Source organism: Zymoseptoria tritici, chromosome 17, assembly GCF_000219625.1.
Source record: "Zymoseptoria tritici IPO323 chromosome 17, whole genome shotgun sequence".
In the NCBI taxonomy this organism is placed as follows: domain Eukaryota; kingdom Fungi; phylum Ascomycota; class Dothideomycetes; order Mycosphaerellales; family Mycosphaerellaceae; genus Zymoseptoria; species Zymoseptoria tritici.
Window position 1 is genome coordinate 269002 of NC_018202.1, and position 19355 is coordinate 288356.

The 19355-nt window shown below is 54.2% G+C and overlaps 4 protein-coding genes across 4 annotated transcripts; 2 read left to right on the forward strand and 2 right to left on the reverse strand.

Annotated features, from left to right (window-relative positions):
- Positions 1-6612: 6612 nt before the first annotated feature.
- Positions 6613-7400, reverse strand: MYCGRDRAFT_106641 (uncharacterized protein; the record flags this gene model as incomplete). Its single annotated transcript, XM_003847146.1, has 2 exons — positions 6613-7138; positions 7196-7400. The coding sequence occupies 2 exons, from the start codon at positions 7309-7311 to the stop codon at positions 6793-6795; spliced, it is 462 nt and encodes a 153-aa protein (XP_003847194.1).
- A 796-nt stretch (positions 7401-8196) lies between these two features.
- On the forward strand, positions 8197-8550 carry MYCGRDRAFT_97817 (uncharacterized protein; the record flags this gene model as incomplete). Its single annotated transcript, XM_003847108.1, has 1 exon — positions 8197-8550. One exon carries the CDS (start codon positions 8197-8199, stop codon positions 8548-8550), a length of 354 nt encoding a protein of 117 aa, XP_003847156.1.
- Positions 8551-13958: 5408 nt separating this feature from the next.
- MYCGRDRAFT_106643 (uncharacterized protein) lies at positions 13959-14630 on the forward strand (the record flags this gene model as incomplete). The annotated part of the gene is made up of 1 exon (XM_003847109.1): positions 13959-14630. The coding sequence occupies one exon, from the start codon at positions 14137-14139 to the stop codon at positions 14404-14406; it is 270 nt and encodes an 89-aa protein (XP_003847157.1).
- A 1990-nt stretch (positions 14631-16620) lies between these two features.
- MYCGRDRAFT_97818 (uncharacterized protein) lies at positions 16621-18671 on the reverse strand (the record flags this gene model as incomplete). Its single annotated transcript, XM_003847145.1, has 5 exons — positions 16621-16698; positions 16842-17022; positions 17208-17411; positions 17722-17856; positions 18664-18671. 5 exons carry the CDS (start codon positions 18669-18671, stop codon positions 16621-16623), a joined length of 606 nt encoding a protein of 201 aa, XP_003847193.1.
- Positions 18672-19355: the final 684 nt, after the last annotated feature.

A 19355-nucleotide genomic window follows, 5' to 3' on the forward strand; every position in this document is an offset into this window, starting at 1 on the left:
AGTACATTTCCATGCAATGTAGCAAGTCACAGCTAACAGTGGAAGATATCACTAAACCTAGCACCCGACTCTGATCTGTCGCACAACTTCGCTACGCCTCCCGAATACAGCCACTCGATATGGCTCACTGCATCGCCTCCACCCTCGCCGATAAGGAGATAAACCTGCAGTCCGCACAACGAAACGACCTGAAGTTCTCAGCCGGCAGAGAAGAAGGCAAGGCTGTCGATGCCAAACAGCACAAGCAAGTGCTCGAGCAGACCGGAGACAAAAAGAACCGCCCGGAACGTACGTCGCCCTTCATATGCGATCTCTGCCCGGCCAATTGAAGCTCGCAGGGTCCAAGCAAAGGCAGACCAACAAGCAGAACAACAACAACAATGCCAGGACGACTACCGTCTTCACTTCAGGAACTTCGTAAAGCACGCGGACAGGTCGAACACGAAGAAGCCCGCGAGAAGCGCGAGCGTTCCGGTATAGTGCCGACGAGGAACTCCGCCAGACCTTTCGTCAAGCCCGAAGGGCGCATGCCAGCATTATGTTGATTGCAAGACCCGCTTTGTATACCTAAGGACATTCCTCGCAGGCTTGCTCCACACAGGATGCGGTGAGCTTGTGAGACATTTTTATCATACTTTGCTCTACAACCACTATACCCAGATTCCTCCACATTGCAGACTCGAATTTGCAGTAACCTCTCGCCGCGGTCACAAGCAAATATGCAAGTGATGCGTCTGGACAACGACTCGCGAGCGTCTCTTACACATCGAATTAGTGGAAGAGCTCGCACAACCGCTCGAACCGCCCAGCCCGAAATCCTTTTGCAATTGTTCAACAGCAGTCGTTCGACCTGCACAGGCCGGTGTCAATGCCCGCCTCCTCTTCCAACCTTTCGGCGCTCCCGCTTTATGTTCTTCTTGAAGAATGCTGCATGACTTACGTCGTCTTGCGCAGATTTGGTCCCAATGTACGAAGCAGGCGTGGTGCGTCTCCCCGAATACGCACGTTTACGACTTCTTCCAAACCAAGTCCATAACGACAGGCGCATTCTGACCGGGGTTGGACGTCAATTGAAACTTTTTCTCCGCCTATTCTGCCCCATGTCGTGAAATCGTTGCACAAGACTCCATTACACAACTTACATTCTGGAGAATGGCAGAATCCCAGATCTCGTTGCGACTGCACGACCAATCTCTCTCCACACGCCGACGCCAATCTCAGGTACGAACGAAGTTGCTACCAGGTCGGACTGATCGCAAAAGACGAGGACATATATCGCTTACGACTCGAAGTTCTCCTCCTGCGAAAAAAGAACGATACTATTCTCGAAATGCTAGGAGAGGCTCTTCAATCCCTAGCACGGTCTCTGCAATCGCTAGCATAGGCACTGAGGCCTAGACGCCGTGCAGCCCGAGCTGTTTATCGACTGTCTAAAGGGAGAACCGGCGAGAGAAGCTTTACGAAAATGGCCCATGCCAGTCATGTCAAAGGATCGACATCGATGGACGCTAGCGAAGGATCGGATGAGTTGGCGTAGCTCCTGCGGCGGTTTTTCAGTGCCGCCAATGACCGGCAATCTTGATCTAATTGTCGAACCTGGATTTTGATCAACTCTTCACCCAACTAGCAGCGCCATCGCCCCTTTCGAGCCCGATAGCAGTCGCACAGTATTCACCGGCCACAGCAATAACACGAACCTCCCGCAGTAACATCGCACCGCACAACCGTCCAGGTATCTTCAAGGTCCGGACGGACCCGGAGAGCTTGCTATCGGCGTTGCATTCTTGCAGCCAATTTGTGATGACAGCTTTCTCAGTCTTCCATACGCGCTCCGAACAACGCCCTCTCCACTAGAGGTAGTCCACTCCACCCGCTGCAGCCCACTCGAAACACATCTCCCGCACGACAACATTGAGGGAGCAGCCCAAGGACTCGAGATTAAAGTCACAGTCGAAGCGAGCCAGTCGGCCGAGTCAGCAGCAAAGAAGCACACTCAATCTTCCGCTATCCTCCGAACTGGCCATGTTATGTACTGTTCCCTCTGTGGTCAGCCTGTGGAACAAAATGGATGCCTCACTCTGTCACTCCCGGCGATTCCCCCACGCGGACATTGTTCTCTACTGTCAACGCTGTATCGATCAAAGCGATGTCCAGCCTCCGAAACGACGTCGACCTGCTCACTTCGAGCTCAACAGCCAGGAGACCGAGCCGAAGGAGGTTTCGCCACCGCCAATCGTGGACGAGGACTTGCTTCCGACCGTCAATCTGGTGACGAGAAGGAAGCGGAAAGATAGCGCATCAAAGGTTGATATATGAAGGTCATTAATACACGCTCAATCTAGGGTAAAGCTTGCTAGGGATGTGGCGCCTCCAATGCTCCGAGCTGAGCACCCAGTCGGGACGACTTCACATCTAGTCGTAAGCCTGCTGCGGGTCAACATGGGCGGGAAGTAGAGGAAAACTTAAGCACGAATAAGAAGGGTTCGAAAGTGAAGTCTTTTAATGTGGACATGGTACCTACATCGCTAGCCAGGAGGGCATCAGGTGTGAATGTGTCGCCTAGAAAGGCCGAGCGTGAAGGCGGTATGAGGGACGCATTTGATCTTCTACACGGGCGCGATGAGGCAAATTACCAGACCGTGAGGTTGTTAGCCAGATGAGCTGGCTTCTCCCACGAACATCGTCCTGATCGTGCTTTAACTACCCGTCACGTTCTCGCTCTGGCTCTTAGACCGGCCGTCATTTGGTTCCTAGTATGACAGTCATGTAGATGCAGAAGATGCGCACGGCACTGCTCACGGCTGAGACCGTTATTACTTAGGAGCACAGGGTCGGTTCCATAAGACCTGCTACAAATCAGCTTGGATACTTAGTCCTCGATGCTCTACACCCTCTTCCGACTTAGTCAACCCATTCCTTAGCCGGAATCATTCGCTGTGTGGCTCGTGCTGTTCGAGATCTCGCCTCTCCTGCCCTGCCTGCCACTAAATGAGCCCTACATGAGATGGTGATGTTACCAAATGATCCACTTCCGCATTGTTGACCTCGCGAACTCCGGACATCCCAACGATCTTCACCCCACACGTTTCTGAGTCCGAACGTTGTCTGCCAGCCTCGCATTAGCCAAACATCTCCTCAAACAGCACCGGCTGTGCGGGCGAGTCCGAATAAAGCCTGGACGCATCCGGTGCACAACACAGCGACACCTAAGTTGGCAGCGAGTCGACGAACGGCTATAAGCCTGATCGTGGCCCGAGTCGACCATGCTGTGGTGCACAACGTCGCTGCAAATCCTTACGGAGCAGGTAAGGAAACCACACAGACACTTACTCGGTGCGTGGTCGGTACAAGGTGAGTTAACTGGGGTCTCCGAGTTTTTCGTCTCGAAGCTATCGATGATCTAGAAGCAAGAGATATCTCCGATTGGGGAACTTCGGAAGGCAAGGGACCTTATAGGATGCAAAGTTTGCGGTAGATGTTAGTAATGACCGTTGCTATTACTGTCGGCACGCCCTTAACACTCCTCTCCTCTGCGTCGGAAATGACCAAGCCGCTCGACGCCTTCTCTTGTGCGATTCCCCGCCGTTTGGTGTCAGGCGTGCAAGCAAGGCAAATTGTTTTCTCCCTCGTACATCCGAAAGTGGTCTCCGACGTCCTTTTATCTGTCCAACGAAAGAATCTCGTTTTCCTCTGCATGACTGGTGCAGACCTCGGAGCCGAAGGCACTCATGGCGCCAGATCTCCGTCTGTTCGTTACTCGTTCGTCCCTCCACCCCCCGGCATTTTAGAGGCAAGGCGGGCATTTTGTCCTCCCTGCCGCTTCTTACAGCTCGATCGAGGTGAATGGAACTCATGCAACCCGGCTTCCCACAGTCCTTCATCTGGTGCTATGCGCTGTTCTCGCCCATAAGAAAGAACTTCGGATGGAATTGAATGGCTGGTCGATCTGCATCTCGGCGTTCTCTAGCGCGTGAACTAGTTCTAACGACCCCAGTGGTTCCTCAACTCACCGGGGTGGAAAATCGCGATGACCTCGCATGAGGCCAGATCTCGGACATCTTCCACACTGCTTGGTCTATGACTCCGAATTATCCACAGAAAGTCCGCGCGCTTACAGTAAAGCCATGCAATTAGACGAATGCCTGGTATAAAGAGAATCTTGCGATATCGACGGTGCATTGCCTACGTAGCAGGGACGATGATTGCGATTCTCGTTGAACACCTCGCGATGGGCATCCGTTGGTCGGCGATGTTATTGTTGTTGGCAAGGTCATGGACCAGGAACATGTCCACCAAAGACCGTAGCGTAGTACGCAGCTGCAGCAGGGAGCATTGCGAAGAGGAACACTGCGAGTAGCTGGGTAAATGTCAGTTGCTGTGTTCTCCGCGCTCGCCTCGACGATTAAGTTCTTGACATTCCATTCGTCTCCACGGAGTTTATAAGCTATCCCTCCGCTAATCAACCTGCATGTTCCTCAATCCTACTTTCGTGGCCAGGATCTCACGCATTTGTCGGTACTGACATACAGTAGGCCCTCCCACCAACCCACTAAACCCGACTACCTTTGATCGCAAATCCGCCTCCTAGCTCCAGCCCTCATACTGAACTACAAGTCTCAAACCGGAGATTGTCGTGCGTAAGAGTCAGGATCTTGAAACTTTGCGCCGGATTGCTTATAGCAAGCTCGAGATTCTGCCAGATAGTCCGTCGGTTGACATGATATGAAGTTAGCAGGCGGCCTCGTTTTCGCGGCCTCGCTCTTGTGTGCAATGCGCAGAGCTGTGCCGTCTATCGCAAGCCAGCTCGCGGTCTTACGCACGAGACTAGACATTTTCCACAGCTCCGCGAGCATTCTCCGTCTGTGTGGCATCCATCTTCTTGGCAGCTCTCTCGGCTTACCGCATACTCCTCGAAAATGCCTGGCACCTTCTTGTACTTCTCCTTCTCGTGAATCGTCCTGGATAGGTACCTACATCGTGGCGTGCTTGCCCATCGCCTTGATCTCGGTGTTTTGCTGCTCCTTTGCTAGGTCTGGTTCTCGATGATCGTAACTGCTTAACAAGGACGCCCACTTGTCTCGGTGCTGACGGTGCGAGATTGATCAATGCGCACCTTTTGAGCCTCGTGTTTGCAAACCTCTCACACGATAGCGCAATTGCTCGGCGATGGCAGTGATCTCGTGTTTGGTAGTAGTGTTCAATTCCGCACAACCTTGTTACGCGAGTCGACTCGCGATCTCAGCTTACAGCTTCTGCATCTCGTCAAGAAAAATATCCGTGCTTGCGTTTGACAAGCGTTTGAGTCCGTACACCCATGGTGTTAGTGATGGTGTCGGTCATTGTGGCGGCATGTGGCTGTATGAGAGACGTAAGTGTGCAGATTGGAGATGAATGAGTGATGCGGAATCGACGAAGGTGATCTCGTGCTTAGTGGTAGTATTCGATCGTAGCTTCTCGTCCTGCTGAGGAAGTATCCGTGCTCGCACTCGAATCGGTGCGCGGGGGACAGCGATGTGGGTGAGGAAAGACATCCAGCAAGAAAGTAAGATAAAGTGCAGAATTCCCAGTTCTCGATGAACTCCATCTCGACCCGCTTCACGATGACCTTGCGTTCGTCTGGGTGCTATCAAACTGAACCCAAGTCATAGCTTCATTGTGTCGTCGGCTTCAGCGGTATCGCCATGTTCTGAATGAGCGTACGCACTTGGTTGGCGTGTGCCGCGATATGGCGTTGTGTTGTGTGCGATCCGACAGTCTTTGTTTCGGAATCAATAGCCTTGTGGCTGGGGTTGACTCGAGCGATCTCCGTTTAGCTTCTGCATAGAATGAGAGCAACGACAAGCTTGCGCCAATCCTGGCGACTCGTACATGGAGAAGCGGAGTTGGAGGCATCCAAGTGCCCAAGGGCGCTCTGAGCCGGTGCGTCCCGAGGATTGATGTTGCAGAGCTCGTGCTTGATGTTCAGAGGATGAGGCGCTGGAAGGCGAGTTGCAGTTGATGTACATAGTTCGGGATTGGCGTGTCGTGGACATGGAGGTCTTCCTGCGGGTTCGAGGGTGCTAGGACGGCTTCTTGGACTGTAATGTGTGGATGAGAACAGACATCGACGACATTCCGAGTGCATTCAGAACAGCTTTGAGGCAGTCTGCGTATCGTCACCGGCTGATCACGATTTCCGGCTCTCCCACATTTGATGCGACTCAGCCAGTCCTCGGTATCCTTTTCATTCCGGTCTTCATCGATTGTCGATGATCGCGAGGTATGCTTCACGCAGACGCTGGATACAAGCCAATTGCTCGACTCTCATAGCATCGAGTCGACTGAATGAGATCACCCTCTGCGCGACTGCGCCACGTGCGAGCTGAGCGTTGGCTTGAAGAATGATAGCTGGTCTTTCGCTGAGGCAGCGCGTGGAGATTCCTTTGTCTCAGCGTCGGGAAAGCGCCCTTCCCCTATGAAGATTCACAAACGACCTTCAGCTTGTTGGGACATCATGACTTGTCAGCCAGTCCAAGAACATGTCCGCACGTTCGCGGCGTTTGCGGCGCAGCGGTCAAGGTTCCCTTTGCGACTCATCTCCTTTCTCTCAAGCCTCCACTTTGCAACCCCTGTTTCGGCGAGCTCTCATTCCCTCGCGTACCCATGAACATGTCCAAGGCACTGAAATCCTAGCATCATCCACCGGAAACCAGAAAGTGCTCGCAAGAACGGCCTCAATGCAGCGAATATCCCATGCCTCGTGGCCGTCTCCTGATCCAACCTTGAACGCCTGGTATTCAGCCCCGTTCGACCTCATACCTTCTCCTTTCTGAGCGCTGCCCAAGTCCTGCCCCAAGCTTCCGAAGCTATCTGCGTGTCCCTCGACTTCGCAACAGCTGTCACGATGGCAGCCCAAGTTCTACGCGTACCTACCGGTCGCAAGCAAGGTCGAAGGCGGTACCCGGTTGGCGATGGCAAGGTGAAAGTCGGACGGTGGAAGTGGGGAGGACGGAGACGTAGCGTTGGGTAGCGGGGTGAAGAGTGTAGTGGTAAGATGTGGGAACTCGGTGGCCAATGCGATATCGTTGGCGTTTGAGGTTCCGTGACGAAAGGTCCGAAGAAAAGGTTCGGAAACTCACGACTAGAGAGTTCGTGGAACCTAAGGTATACGGTCAGTCTTCTTCGCCAGAGCCTCGGTCTGCTCAGTCAGCTTCACGTTTGCTGCACCCTCAACTCATTGCCCACCTCCACGAGTCCGAGCAGATTTTCCGTCAGAGACTCGAGTCCACACTGTCCCGCCTGCGCCTCCCGTCGCCCTTCAGCTCCGAGCATCTTCCAGGAGTTGCGAGCTGTCAACCTCGACGACAGTGCATCCGATGGCGCCAGCAGAGTGGAGCATGTACGGCATGCTGGCGTCGTTCGCGGGGGAGGCAGCAGTGAGCATACCCAGCTGACGGCTGCGGTTGAGATGTCGGCTCGTAGGTGAGCGGCTGGCTCGGATGGCGATCGAGACTACGGCCTCGTTGACGAAGGAAGGGCCTTGAGGACGAGTTGTCGTTTGATGAAACTGATGATTCGGATTCGGAATCGGATTCGGAATCGGGATTGGCATGTTCCGGGGCGCTTTACGAAGCCGAAGCCTCGTTCCCCAATGGCCGACATTCCTCACCCATATCTCGCAAGCACTCACTCACAATACGAGAAGAGGAGTTGTATCAATGCGCGTGTTATTGTCCGAACCCAGCCACATTCCACGAGCGATCCCAGACGGCAGCACACTCCGGTTGAAGCGACAACGACCAAGCATTTCCCGCCGAATTGGAATCGACCGGAGTCCTTCAAGTCGGTTATTGCCAACGCATTGATGCTGCGTGTATACTCTCCGACTTGACTGGGAGCAGCATACTCGACTGCTAGAACTAGAGAGTACAGACGCCCGGATGGATCGCTACCTTAGGTATGGAATGCATGGTTGCCACCAACCCGCGACAGTGCTGCACATTCATGCTGACTTCCATCTTCCGTCCCGACGCTTCGGAATCGGGGCACGCTTTCTCATGCGTTTCATTTGCCGCGCGTGACTGACACGAGATTGAACGATCCGGTTCACGTGGACGATATAAACTTACGAAGCCCTTCCCCTCCGCCAAACTCTGTCCTCTCTCTCCCTCTCTCCAGACCCACTTCAACGTCTCCCCTCTTCTTATTCGCTCTATCATGTCCGACGTACGCGCCGCGCGACTCGAGCTATGGAAACTCTTCGACCAAAGCCTACAGAGTTCTCTAGCGAGCCAGAGCCCACCATCAGTCTTCCACGTCGCCCGGGCCATCCGCCGATACGACGTGCTCGACGCGAGCAAAAACGCGGTTCGTCGCTGGTTCTCGCACCGATACGCTGTGCTGTTCGAACAGTACACGGGCCTCGACGTGCGACGAGAGTTCTTCGCGGCGCGATCGGCCAAGGAGCAGTGTGAGGGTTGGCGCCTGGGGGCGGATGCGCTGCGGGTGTGGGTTGAGCAGTGGATGCCGGCGGTGGAAAAGGTGTCGTGTCCAGCTCCCTCCCTCCTTTAAGTGGGTAGACGTAGGGGCTTGCGATTGTCCTTTGCTGATCTTTTTGCTTGTCGTAGGAGGATGTGGTTGCCTGCGGGTACGAGGAGTGGATGACGGCGGTCGCGATGACGGCTGAGATGGCGGACAAACATGTCTCGGAGGCGGAGAACGATGCCGCGACGCTGATCCGGGTCACGATGCTTCTGGCCAGGAAGCGATGTGGTTTGGGAAGCACCAAGGCGATGGTGTGGGAACCTCAACTCCTGGAAGAGGATCTCGTGCGGGAGGATGAGAAGGACTTTTGCAACAGAATGCCCGGGTTGCTGTTTGGGCTTGCTGCTGGCCGATGATGACGAGATGCCGATGTTTGACTTGTTTGGAAAGCCCAGTGTTGCTGTTTAGGAATGCTAGTGAGTGATGACGAGATGTGGATGTTGCATTTGTTTGAGCTGTTCTGGTGGTACGGATTGTAATGATATTCAAGATAATGATAATGTGAGCCATTGGGTTTTACGACAGTACTCCTCTCACTTCAGCTCAACGACAACAGCGACCGAACGAGGTCCATCACACCTCTTGACCCTCGCGCACTTAAAGCCATGTGTTGGCGGAAGCAAGAGAGGAGGATCCGCTTCACTTGACTTCCCTCCGTTCCCCTCCTCGCCAAGGTTGATCAGGCCCAAGAAAGGAGGGGAAGGAGGGAGGAAGTGAGGTGGTGGGAAGGCGACGGCGTATAGTGTTCAAGCCATCGCTCACATGAACGTCCTTGTTTGCTCTGGCAGTGTAGATGGCAGCGTAACGGAAACCGAGCCCCTCGCCGATGCGGGGCTGAGTGGATGACAGAGACGGAAGTCCTCGTTCGTTGAAAGCCTGGTCAGGTCGAGGGCGAGGCATCGGGTGGAGACGCAGCTGTAGCAAAAGAACGAGGTGAACGGGTCGAGACACGAGAGAGCATCGCTGAATTGTGGGAGGGTCGAGTTGCGTGCGTGCGAAAGCTTTTGCGAGCTGGAACGGCGAACGTTCGGAACCGATGTGGCCTCCCTGGAGCGAGCAGTGGATGTTTCATACCTTGGAGTGCGCAAGAGACGGTTGCGAAAGCTGAACTCGGGGTGAGTGTGCGAGTGCGAGGTTGCTTGTTTGGGCGAAGCTGTCCGGAGGCCGACAATAGCTTGTCAAGGAGGATTTACTATTGCAGAAGTTAGTTGCCTGTCCTTGTCGATCTCGATTGGAGGAGAGGAGGGGCGTGATGTCGTACATACCTGAAAAATGCATTGCATAAATGACTGGCCTGCGTCAAGGAGGTGGACGTAGGTACGATGATGATACTTCTTTTTCGCGAAGTGGAATGATGTCGATACCTACTCTTTCCCGCGGTAAAAAGAAGTTGACAAGGACAAGAGACGTAGGAGAAAAGCAAGCGGCGGGAGAGGCTGGGAATAAATAGTGGTCAGGGTGGGAGTGGGTGCATTGCTATCAAGGAAGAGGATCAGGGCATGGGGGGACGAGCTCATGGGCACGGCGATGCGGGTGTGTTTCATCCATTCAATGACGGAGGAAATGTTCTGTTCAGGAAGATCGTTCGCCCAGTGATAGCACTCTGGTTGAGATCAACCACGAGATTGTGCGGGCAAGACGAACCAAAGAAGATGTTAATTCGGGAGCCTGCGGACACGATCCGCGATACCAGTGTTTGATGTCGGACCTCTGAGTGAAGAATAGCCAGAGCTCTCGAGATAGTCCTGCAATTTTCCATGAACCAGTTCGTGACCAGGTGGGGTTTACCTAGAATCGGACGAACGAAGCAGCCAGTACCTCCGAGCGCCTGAGCAAGCACGCCGGTTCTCTGCGATAGGCTGAGTCAACCAGAACATGCAGCAACACGGTAGACTCGATCAAGCCAACAGGAGGGTGACGGGACCGTGGACGAGGAACGCCCGGACTTGGGCGTGGCATTGGTGGGTGATCTGTGATACGTCCTCCTTCTTTTCTTGGCCTGGGCCAATATGACCACACGCCTCCACCGCCAAATCCCAGCAGCGCATTCAATCCAAAATGTGCCGTGCTTCTCTCCAAGCCCACGCCGTCCAACCATGCCGCCCATCCCATGCCGTCCAAACTTATTACTACGAGTGGACAACGACTTCCAAAACCCTTGACGAATCTCTTCCCACCCTCCACCTTCGCTCCGACCCGTGACTCGCCTACTTCAAGACCACCCTCGGCGTTACCTTCTAGACCGATACTTTCGCTCAATCGTCAGTGCTCCGTAGGTGGTGTTTACGAAGCCTGGGTTATATGCGTAGGTATAGAGCGGAAAACGTGGGAGCGCGGCTGAGATCTGATGGAAGACGTGAAGCCGACGGTATTTGGGAAGGCTCCTCGGAGTGGTTGGTAAAGCTGCTTGAAGGACAGGATGTTTTCCTCAATGTTTTCGAAACCTGTGCGGGCGAGTGACGATCTTTGGGCAAAGTTCCGAAGAGTGAGGTCCGCCTGAAGGGACAAAGATATCGTGCCTGGGATAGGTGGATGATGTAAGTGCTGGGCCGGTACATCGATTGACAGGGCGGAGACGGGTACAAGACGTCGTGTGCGAATGGAATGGCTTTGAGGCGAGGTCTCATCAAGGAGAAGAGGCTCAGCCCGCTGGAAGTACCACCGATCATGTATGGCCTGTGGTTGTTGTCGATTTTGAATTCTCGCTGGCCTCCTTCGTCTTCTCAACCTCCGCCTCGCAGCTCGTAGCTTTCTCTCCTTGTTCTACTCCTCCCAACTCTCCATTCTCCCTGCGTCCTCCGCGTCCTCGTCGTCTTCCGCCTCATCTTCCACCTCCGCATTCAAGCTTGCCAATTCATCTGCTTGTTCTGCTTCGTCCTCCTCCCTTTGCCAATTCTCCGATCTCTCATCCTCCTCCCTCGGTGCATGTGCAATCCCAATCTACTCGATTGCTGTTCTGTGCTTCAAATCCTTTCATGCTCCGACGATATCTCTGTGATCACGCTTCTTGTCATGTGCCCAAAAGGGTGTCCGTGAAAATCCCAGGTGGTCGAAATGCGCGGCGGCATGGCTAATCTGACCGCTTGGCCGAGCTGAAATTCTCGGGCGTGGTCGTCGGAAATGAGAGAGATTGATCAGGCGAGAAATGTGGCGTGGCGTTGATATCGAGACTGCAGGACCATGGACGGAGGGAGTGTAGGAGACTTTCCGCGGCTATTCGGTGAGAGCGGCTTCGGCGGTAATAAGATGGAAGAGGGTTTGGCCACGTCCGGATCCATCGCTATGCTGACTCCTGGTGAATGATAGGCTGTAGCACAGTCGTCGTCGAACGAAGGCACTCGAATTCATGAGGCGCATCGATGAGACTGCTCGTCCGCGTCGTTTTGGGATTCGGAGTGGCACGCGGATGGATGTACCAGACGTCTTGCGGCAAGAGATGCAGACACAGAAGCGGCAAAGTCATACCATAACAATACAGGCGGGTGACAGTTGAGATGCAGCCGACGTTGTCAAGATACCTCACAGGACCTGAACTTCGACACCGGGTTTGTGGTGCTTCATGCGCGACTTTCCTCTAGCAAGCCTGTGATCTTGATGACACTACCGTACAGGGTGGAGGTTTTGCTGTTTGCAACGGCGAGTCCAAGGCTCCAAGCCTTCCACCGATCCGCACAACCTAATAACACTTCCTCTGGAGGACATTTCATCTGCTGCAGCGTTGAAGAATACCGTGCTGCGAACTTTGTACACGGTGCGAGCAATCGCCAACGGCATCGGAGCAATACTTGAACCCGATCCTGCTGCGGGAGAGTTGGATTGAGAGCTGCTCGGAGCTGCGTGAAGGCGCAAATGCATGCCAGTATGCGAACAGCACTGTGCACGAGGTCATAGTCCATACGCTCGTTGCGTGTGCGGCGAGCCGATGGAGAACAATACTACGAGACGGCTCCATCTCCGTGTTCGAAGGTCAAGACGTTCCACAGGCCTTGCTCATCAAGCCAAGCAAGCTGCTCGAGACTGAGTGCGAGCGATCGACAACATTTGACAGCGACTTCAAGCATTTGGACGGCAATTCGTACTACAGAGGCTTTCCCGTCCGTTTCAATGGTCAAACGAAGGGAGATATCGGTCTTCGCCGGCGTGGAGATCAAATTGAAGCAGAATATCAGTCCTTGTCGCGGCGACGAGAGCAGCCATACGTGCCGAGAGCAGCCACTCGTGTCCAGGGCGCAGCGGACTATGCGACAGAAGTGGGCGGTCGATTCTACAACCGTCAAGTTGCCATCTTTCTGCGGCAACGGTCCTTCGATGAAAGGCGTCAATGCCCGAGGCGAATTTATGAGGATCGCACTTTGCAGTTCAAATGATAAGAGAAAGAAAGGTATAGGTTCCTTTTTGAAGAAGCAACCGCTCATTTAAGATCCTGCATCTGGTATTGCCCTGCGATGCCGCTTCCTGTCAAACGATGTGCGATGCAGTGTCCGCGAGCGTCTCCGTCACTCCACGAGGGTCCAAAAGCCGTGGGCGTACCGAGACATCTTGCGCTGGCCTCAAAGCGCGGGCATGAAGCCACAGCTCCATGGCCAGCCAAGACCGTCGCCATCGTGACCTGGAGTTCGAGGAGAGACGGCGAGACCTAGAGCGAGACCACAACCCGCAAGAGGTGAGATAAGGAAGGCGGAGAGCCGCATGAGCATCCTGTCACCGGCGGGAAACTCTTCTGTCGCAGCTGTAGCCTTGTTTGGGAAGACAAGGAGACCACGCATGAGACGGCACACACTACTCCACACAAGCTCACACCACAGGAGGCTGAACCAGCGACACGGGAGTCAAAGGCCACACCGAAGGAATCGAAGACCAATAAAGCAGGGAGCAACATTTCCAGAGACGGCACTGTGCTGCATCCCGGAATCTTGAGAATAAGCAGGTCCAGCTGCCTCGCCAACTGTCCACATTGAATGCTCGCAGAAAAACGCTACCGTTACAAGGCTCCCATTCCTGTGATTCCATCGCCTCAAACCGTCAACTTGAAGTCTGCGCGGACGACCACGTCAGCGAGGTCGGCGAGGCCTGTAAGGATGGCATATGCGTCGAGGGGTTCAGCTGTGGTTCTCGCAGCATAGCACAGAAATTCCTGCCAACGCCTATGTCTTGTCGCCGGTATCGCTGAATCAGGAAGCACACCTCTACCAACATACTCCTCCGGGTGCACTCCGCTCTCGATGCCGTCGGACCGCGTCCTTCGCCCAAGACCCTGCAGCTCCACCCTCGGATCGAACTTGTCTCGCTCGCTGCCAGCCTTCTGGCCTATCGGATATCGTGCATCATCTGCTCGTTCAGAGGCTGAGATTCATGCATGCGAACATGGGACGGGAATGGTGGTATCATTGTTATCGCTTCCGAACTCGCCACCAAACAGAGTATGCTCATCGCGTCGCTATTGTTGCCACGCTCATCCCATTCTGGTCCAGATCCAAAAAAAGCAACACCAAGTACGACCAACAAACTCGTCGATGCAGACAAACCACATGCGGGGCCCGAAGCTATGTAGCGGATCGACGCTGCCGACTCAACGACGTTATTTTGACCTCTCGACGCACAGGCACTGGTCACATGTTGCTGCTACTCCCGGTTAGAAATGATGGACGGCCGTCTGAACCGTTCTACCTCGCCTTTCAAACGTCGCCGGTCAACAAGTCTCTGAGCCTTTCGTCACACCGCACGTCTTTGGAACCGTCCATCTTCTTCACACAACCCGGACGATCTACTCTAAGATTCGCTCTCAACTACGGAGATTCGACCGGAGATCCTCGTGCGGTAATTGAACTCCGTTCGGACGTTGGGCTGGTCTCTTCTGGTCTCGATGAACAGCCATGGCCATGATCTGAAGGCCCAAAGGGATCATTGGCCGTCCGAGCTGCAACAGGGTCTTCCAACCCGGACCGCAGCGGGCAAAAATGAGTTGTCGGCCTGAGCGAATTGGAGGGTATCGTTCGTGCCTGGAGACCCTTGTGCGATAGATGGAACCCGGGCGTTAATGTGGCTGATGACAATAGTTCCGTCCGAAGGGCCGTCAAAGAGAGACCCAAGTCTTCATCGTAGGTACCGAAGCTGGATGATGACTCTGCGTCTGGCAACTTCTCTTCTGCTGGACGCTCGTTACGCTCGACCATCTCCCGTCCATTGCGCTCGGCTTCCTGACGGCAAAACAAAGTATGCGCCGGTTCTTGTCGTCTTCGCAGTCGTATTTGCCGTTTCGAGGTGGCCTTCGGGCTCGTAAACGATGCGTTCCGGGTCGGCGCTCTCAACGTAGCCCGGAGTGGACCGGGTGAGCTGCGGCGGCAAGACATCACAAAAGCCGACATGTACGCTCATGACCGCCACAAAGACGGCGAACGCTGCGCCAGAATGGTCGATCGACTGGTCGGAATCAGCCCATCCCATGGACGCCGTATGCTCTGAAACACTCGGTCGAATGCGGTTCAAACGCTCATCAATCTGGTTGTGAACCATCTCTCGGGGCCGGTGGCTGTCAGGGCGGCCGTCTGGAGCTTCTTCTCGGTGTTGATGATGTTGCCTGTGAGCGTGCGAAAAGAGGGAACGTCCTGCATTTGCCGCGACGCTGTAAGAGGTCTCGATTGTTGAGGTGGAAGGCGGTATTAATCGGAATTTGGAGATTGTATGCAGACAACATCATGAGCACAGCGCAGCGTAGCCAACAATGCAACGGGAATACATACGGAGCCGAACATTGCCATGATGGCGCAGATCAATTCGCAGTCTCGCTGGCACCAAAGCCTTTGGTCCATGTTCACACTTCCATTGCTCTCCTTCGTTGATCCTCGCCATTTGCTTCAAGTACACAGTTCCACTACGCTGGAGCTCACAGGAGTAACAGGACATCGGAGGGATGGCGCTAGTCGACCGCGCAACCGTTCGTGGTAACGGTATATTCATTTGTCAATCCGTGCTTCCTTCCGTGTGTGCCACACACTTATGATTCTTGGACCAGTGTTCAAGGTCGGAGAAATTGTCAAGTCGAGCTCACGAGATCTTGGTCTTGCAGAGCTGCTTCGTTGAACTGTAGTTCGCTCGTTGCCGAGGTGCTGAGCTGGTACGCCAGTCGGTGATGGCGGAAGCGATCTGGTTATTGCCACTGCCAGTCGACCCGGTCATGCTCGACGGAACTGGCACGGTCGCGGATATGAGTACAAACCCGGCTCTCTCTCTCTCTCTCTCTCTTTCTCTCTCTCCCCCATAACACCGACTTCGATCTTTTTAAGCGTCCAAAGTCAACCGACTGTCGCTGTGGCCAAGTGCATAAGCCTAGTATGCGTGTGTCGATCCAGGGTGGAGCGATCCGCTTGGACATCTCACTGCATCGCCGTGCAGAGCAGGCGTCCGGTCCAAGTCGCTCCGTATAGGTTGTTACCATCATCAAAACCTTGCGTGGCTTACCCTCACTTCCCTCGCCAGCTCCTCGCGGACTGAACCAGATCGATACGAAGACATTACGCTGCCATTTCCTTACCCGGACACTGGATACGAACGGCATCACGGCATGGAGGCGGCGGCGTGGGAAGTGCACAGCATTCGGGATCTCTCAACCTCAATCGCCTGTCGCGATCCATGGAGCAAGCATTTCATCCACAATCCTCGGACCCGTGAGGGAGCAAGTGCAGACGGTCCTCATTCTCGCCCGGAACAGCAAACCGGCAGCATCACTGCGGCATCGGAAGTGGAATGGCAGTATTCCCAACAAAGACTGCAATGCGCTCCCTTAAGCTCTGCTTCTTCCTCTACGCCGTGCCATGTGAACTCGTAAGTCTTTCAGCAGCGCCGAGTTGAACTTGGCGGTTTCAATTTTCGATGAATCATCCCTGGTTTCCGTCGGGAGAACTTTCGCCGCAAGATCAAACTTTGCTCAAACTGGTTTGTGCATTCAGAAAATGCATTCCGCTTTCTCACCGATCGCATCGGATACTTGCGATAATGGTGGCGTTGTCCATGGGTCGTAATTTGTTCTGGTTGTTGCTCGATGCGGGACGGCGACACAGATGGTGATATAGATAAAAGCTGTGCTCGACAGGTTACCGTTCACTCGGGTCGTCCTCTTCTGTGCATCTGAACACAATTCTCACTCCGCTGCTGCGGCTTCCAAATTGGTAGATCGAGCTGTATGGTTCTTCATCAGATAGTCAGGCTGCTTGCTGAGCAGTGAGCGCCGTGCTGGTCTCCAGCGAGAGGAATCAGGAACATATTTGACATGAATGGGTCCAGGACCCTGCATCGATGTCGCCAATTCTCGGAACTCGTACCTGGATGCCTTGAGCAAACTGACCGAGCCAACTCGTGGAAGCCTGATTGGTCCACACGGGCTGGTCGGTCCACTTGAACACGATATGCCCGCCGTCGCGCGGCTGCACATCTGCGGGTGTCTGATCCTTGATCCACTTCAGTACGCCATGTACGGCGTTGTACGGTACCTCGCCGGCTGTGCTGCCGTTGTGTAGATTTGCTCGTGCCCGATGGAAATCTTCTTTCGCTTAATAGCAGACGTTCCATTTCCTCATCAACTCTCGTGGGTCCGAGGCGTTCAGACTTCCGCTCGGGATCTCCCCCTTTAGAGGGCTGCTCTAGCGACCAGGCTTTGTTGATCGGTGTGTTGGCGTGGGTCTTCGTACAAGGCTTCAGCTACCTCTATCATCTTGCAAGCATATAACCTGGCGTTGATCATGCGAGTCGCTGCGTCGTTGGAACTTTCCATTGCATCGGCTGTGATGACTGCGTCCTTGCCTAGCTCGTCGACATAGCTGCTGATGGTGATTTTGGGACGCAGCCAGAAAAACGCGATGATAGCGAGAGCGGCAGCCACGATCCAGTTTCGACTCCGTTTTGTATGAGGTTATGGGGCCTTCCAGGTAGTTGGTGACAAGTGCAAAGCAGGTTTTGGGTGTTTAACGTGTCCAATGGAGCAGATTGCCGGCGCTGGAAATAGAGACAAAGGTTGCGACAAACACTGGCAAGTCCGCGGACTTCTTGTCTGTTCCGATTGGAGACATCGCCTCGGTGGGTACATCTATCGACTCTTAACGCCAATCTCTGCAGTCTTCAATGTTCCTCCTCCACTCCGCCCACGATAACGTCCTCGCCGATCACCAATGAGAATCCCAAATCACCACGCCACCCAAAACATACCACAAATCCCAGGCCACGCAACTCAAAACCATACCACCGCCGCCGTCCGAGCTTGTTGATATTATGCTTCGAGATCTCGGTCTCAATCTCTTCACCTGTCCAGTCTTCAAGGGAGCGATCTGGCGGTGGAGTTGACTGGTTGCTGTGTCAAGGAGACTCAGATGGCTGCGGTGTCGGATACCGCGATATGGTTCGTCTGAGAATGCATGGCGATAGTTGCCTGCGGTAGCGAAATTCGATACTGGGGTATGGATTCTCCGGAAAAGTATTCGGCGCCGGCGGCAGTCGTTGAGGACGTCTTGGAGAGGAACAATATTGGAGATCTAATTCGATGTTGATGTTCAAGTCCGTTTCCGCAGGCCCGTCTCCATTGTAGAGCTTCTCCTTCAATTACAGTTTCCTTCTATTCCATTACTTCCGTCCGTGATCTCTCTGGAGTCGCATTTTGATCGCGGCTCCTGCTGCGTGTAGAAGGTGCGGAAGTCCCAGCGCAGGCTCTATTGTGTATCTTTTGAGCAAAGACATAACTCTCTCGGTTGTCCTTGTCTGAGATGCGTATCAATTAGGCGAGGCGCTGGAGCTGCGGCGACCGGATGTTGAAGGTGCTTCCGGATTTGGATGTCTGGTCCGCATGGAGCCGTCTTTCGAAGACGCCATGGTCAGCAGGGAAGAGGAAGACTAGATCGAGGGATGGAATGCACACCTTCGTGATCCGGGTCGTTTGTCATTGGTGTCATTCATCGTGCCGAGGTGTGCAGTGGAGCATAGCCATGTGTCATGGCTGATTTTGATATCGATGTCGATGTCGATGGCCTCAACGTAGTCTTGCTCGCTTCAGATGGACGAAGTTGGTCGGTCCTTGCCTCAGGCTCAACGTCGTCAAAAAGTCAACGATGTTCGGATCTGCCTTCCTCGGGATCTGCATTCAATCGGAGGACACACCTCGACATTGGCGCAGAGTAATGTCGAAGTCATGCCTTGCCCGACTCCCGCTGCTACATCCATCCTCCACCATCTTCATCCCTGACGAGGAACAAATCCTTGACGATATCGTGCTTCTTTCTCGACTGCAGCGGCCACGACATTGGAAACGGAATCCTGTTACATCGCCACCCGCTCCATCGTCAACTGTCCTCTTTCATCCCATCTTCCCTTTCCATCGCACTCTTGTTCTTCATCCTGCTCTCCTTCTTCCTCATCATTGATGACGAGCTTTGCTTCTGCCCTCTCTCGGCGTTGACTGCGACCGGCGTCGTCGGCGCGCTGTCGGTGAGCTCTGGCCTGGAGCTGTTTGATTCAAGACCTCCATCTCTCCTTTGGTGATGGTTGGCGGGCAGCGGAGGAGAGGTAGGAGGTGCGGGCGGGTGGGGTTGAGGCGGGTGTGGTTGTTTGGGTTGGCCGGGTGTCGAGGTAGTGTGAATGAGGTCTTCGCGTATAGTCTGTCACGACTGCGTAGAAAAAGTTGCCGACTTGGAGCGGACGACGACGATGACGCCGCAACGAGGGAAGTAAGTACTGACTACTGAGGAGCCCGAGAGCTTGCGAGGAGCGACAAGACAGGACAGCGACGGACGTACGATACCCATTCTGCATCTCAATCACCACATCGATACCGCCCATCTTCTTATGCATAC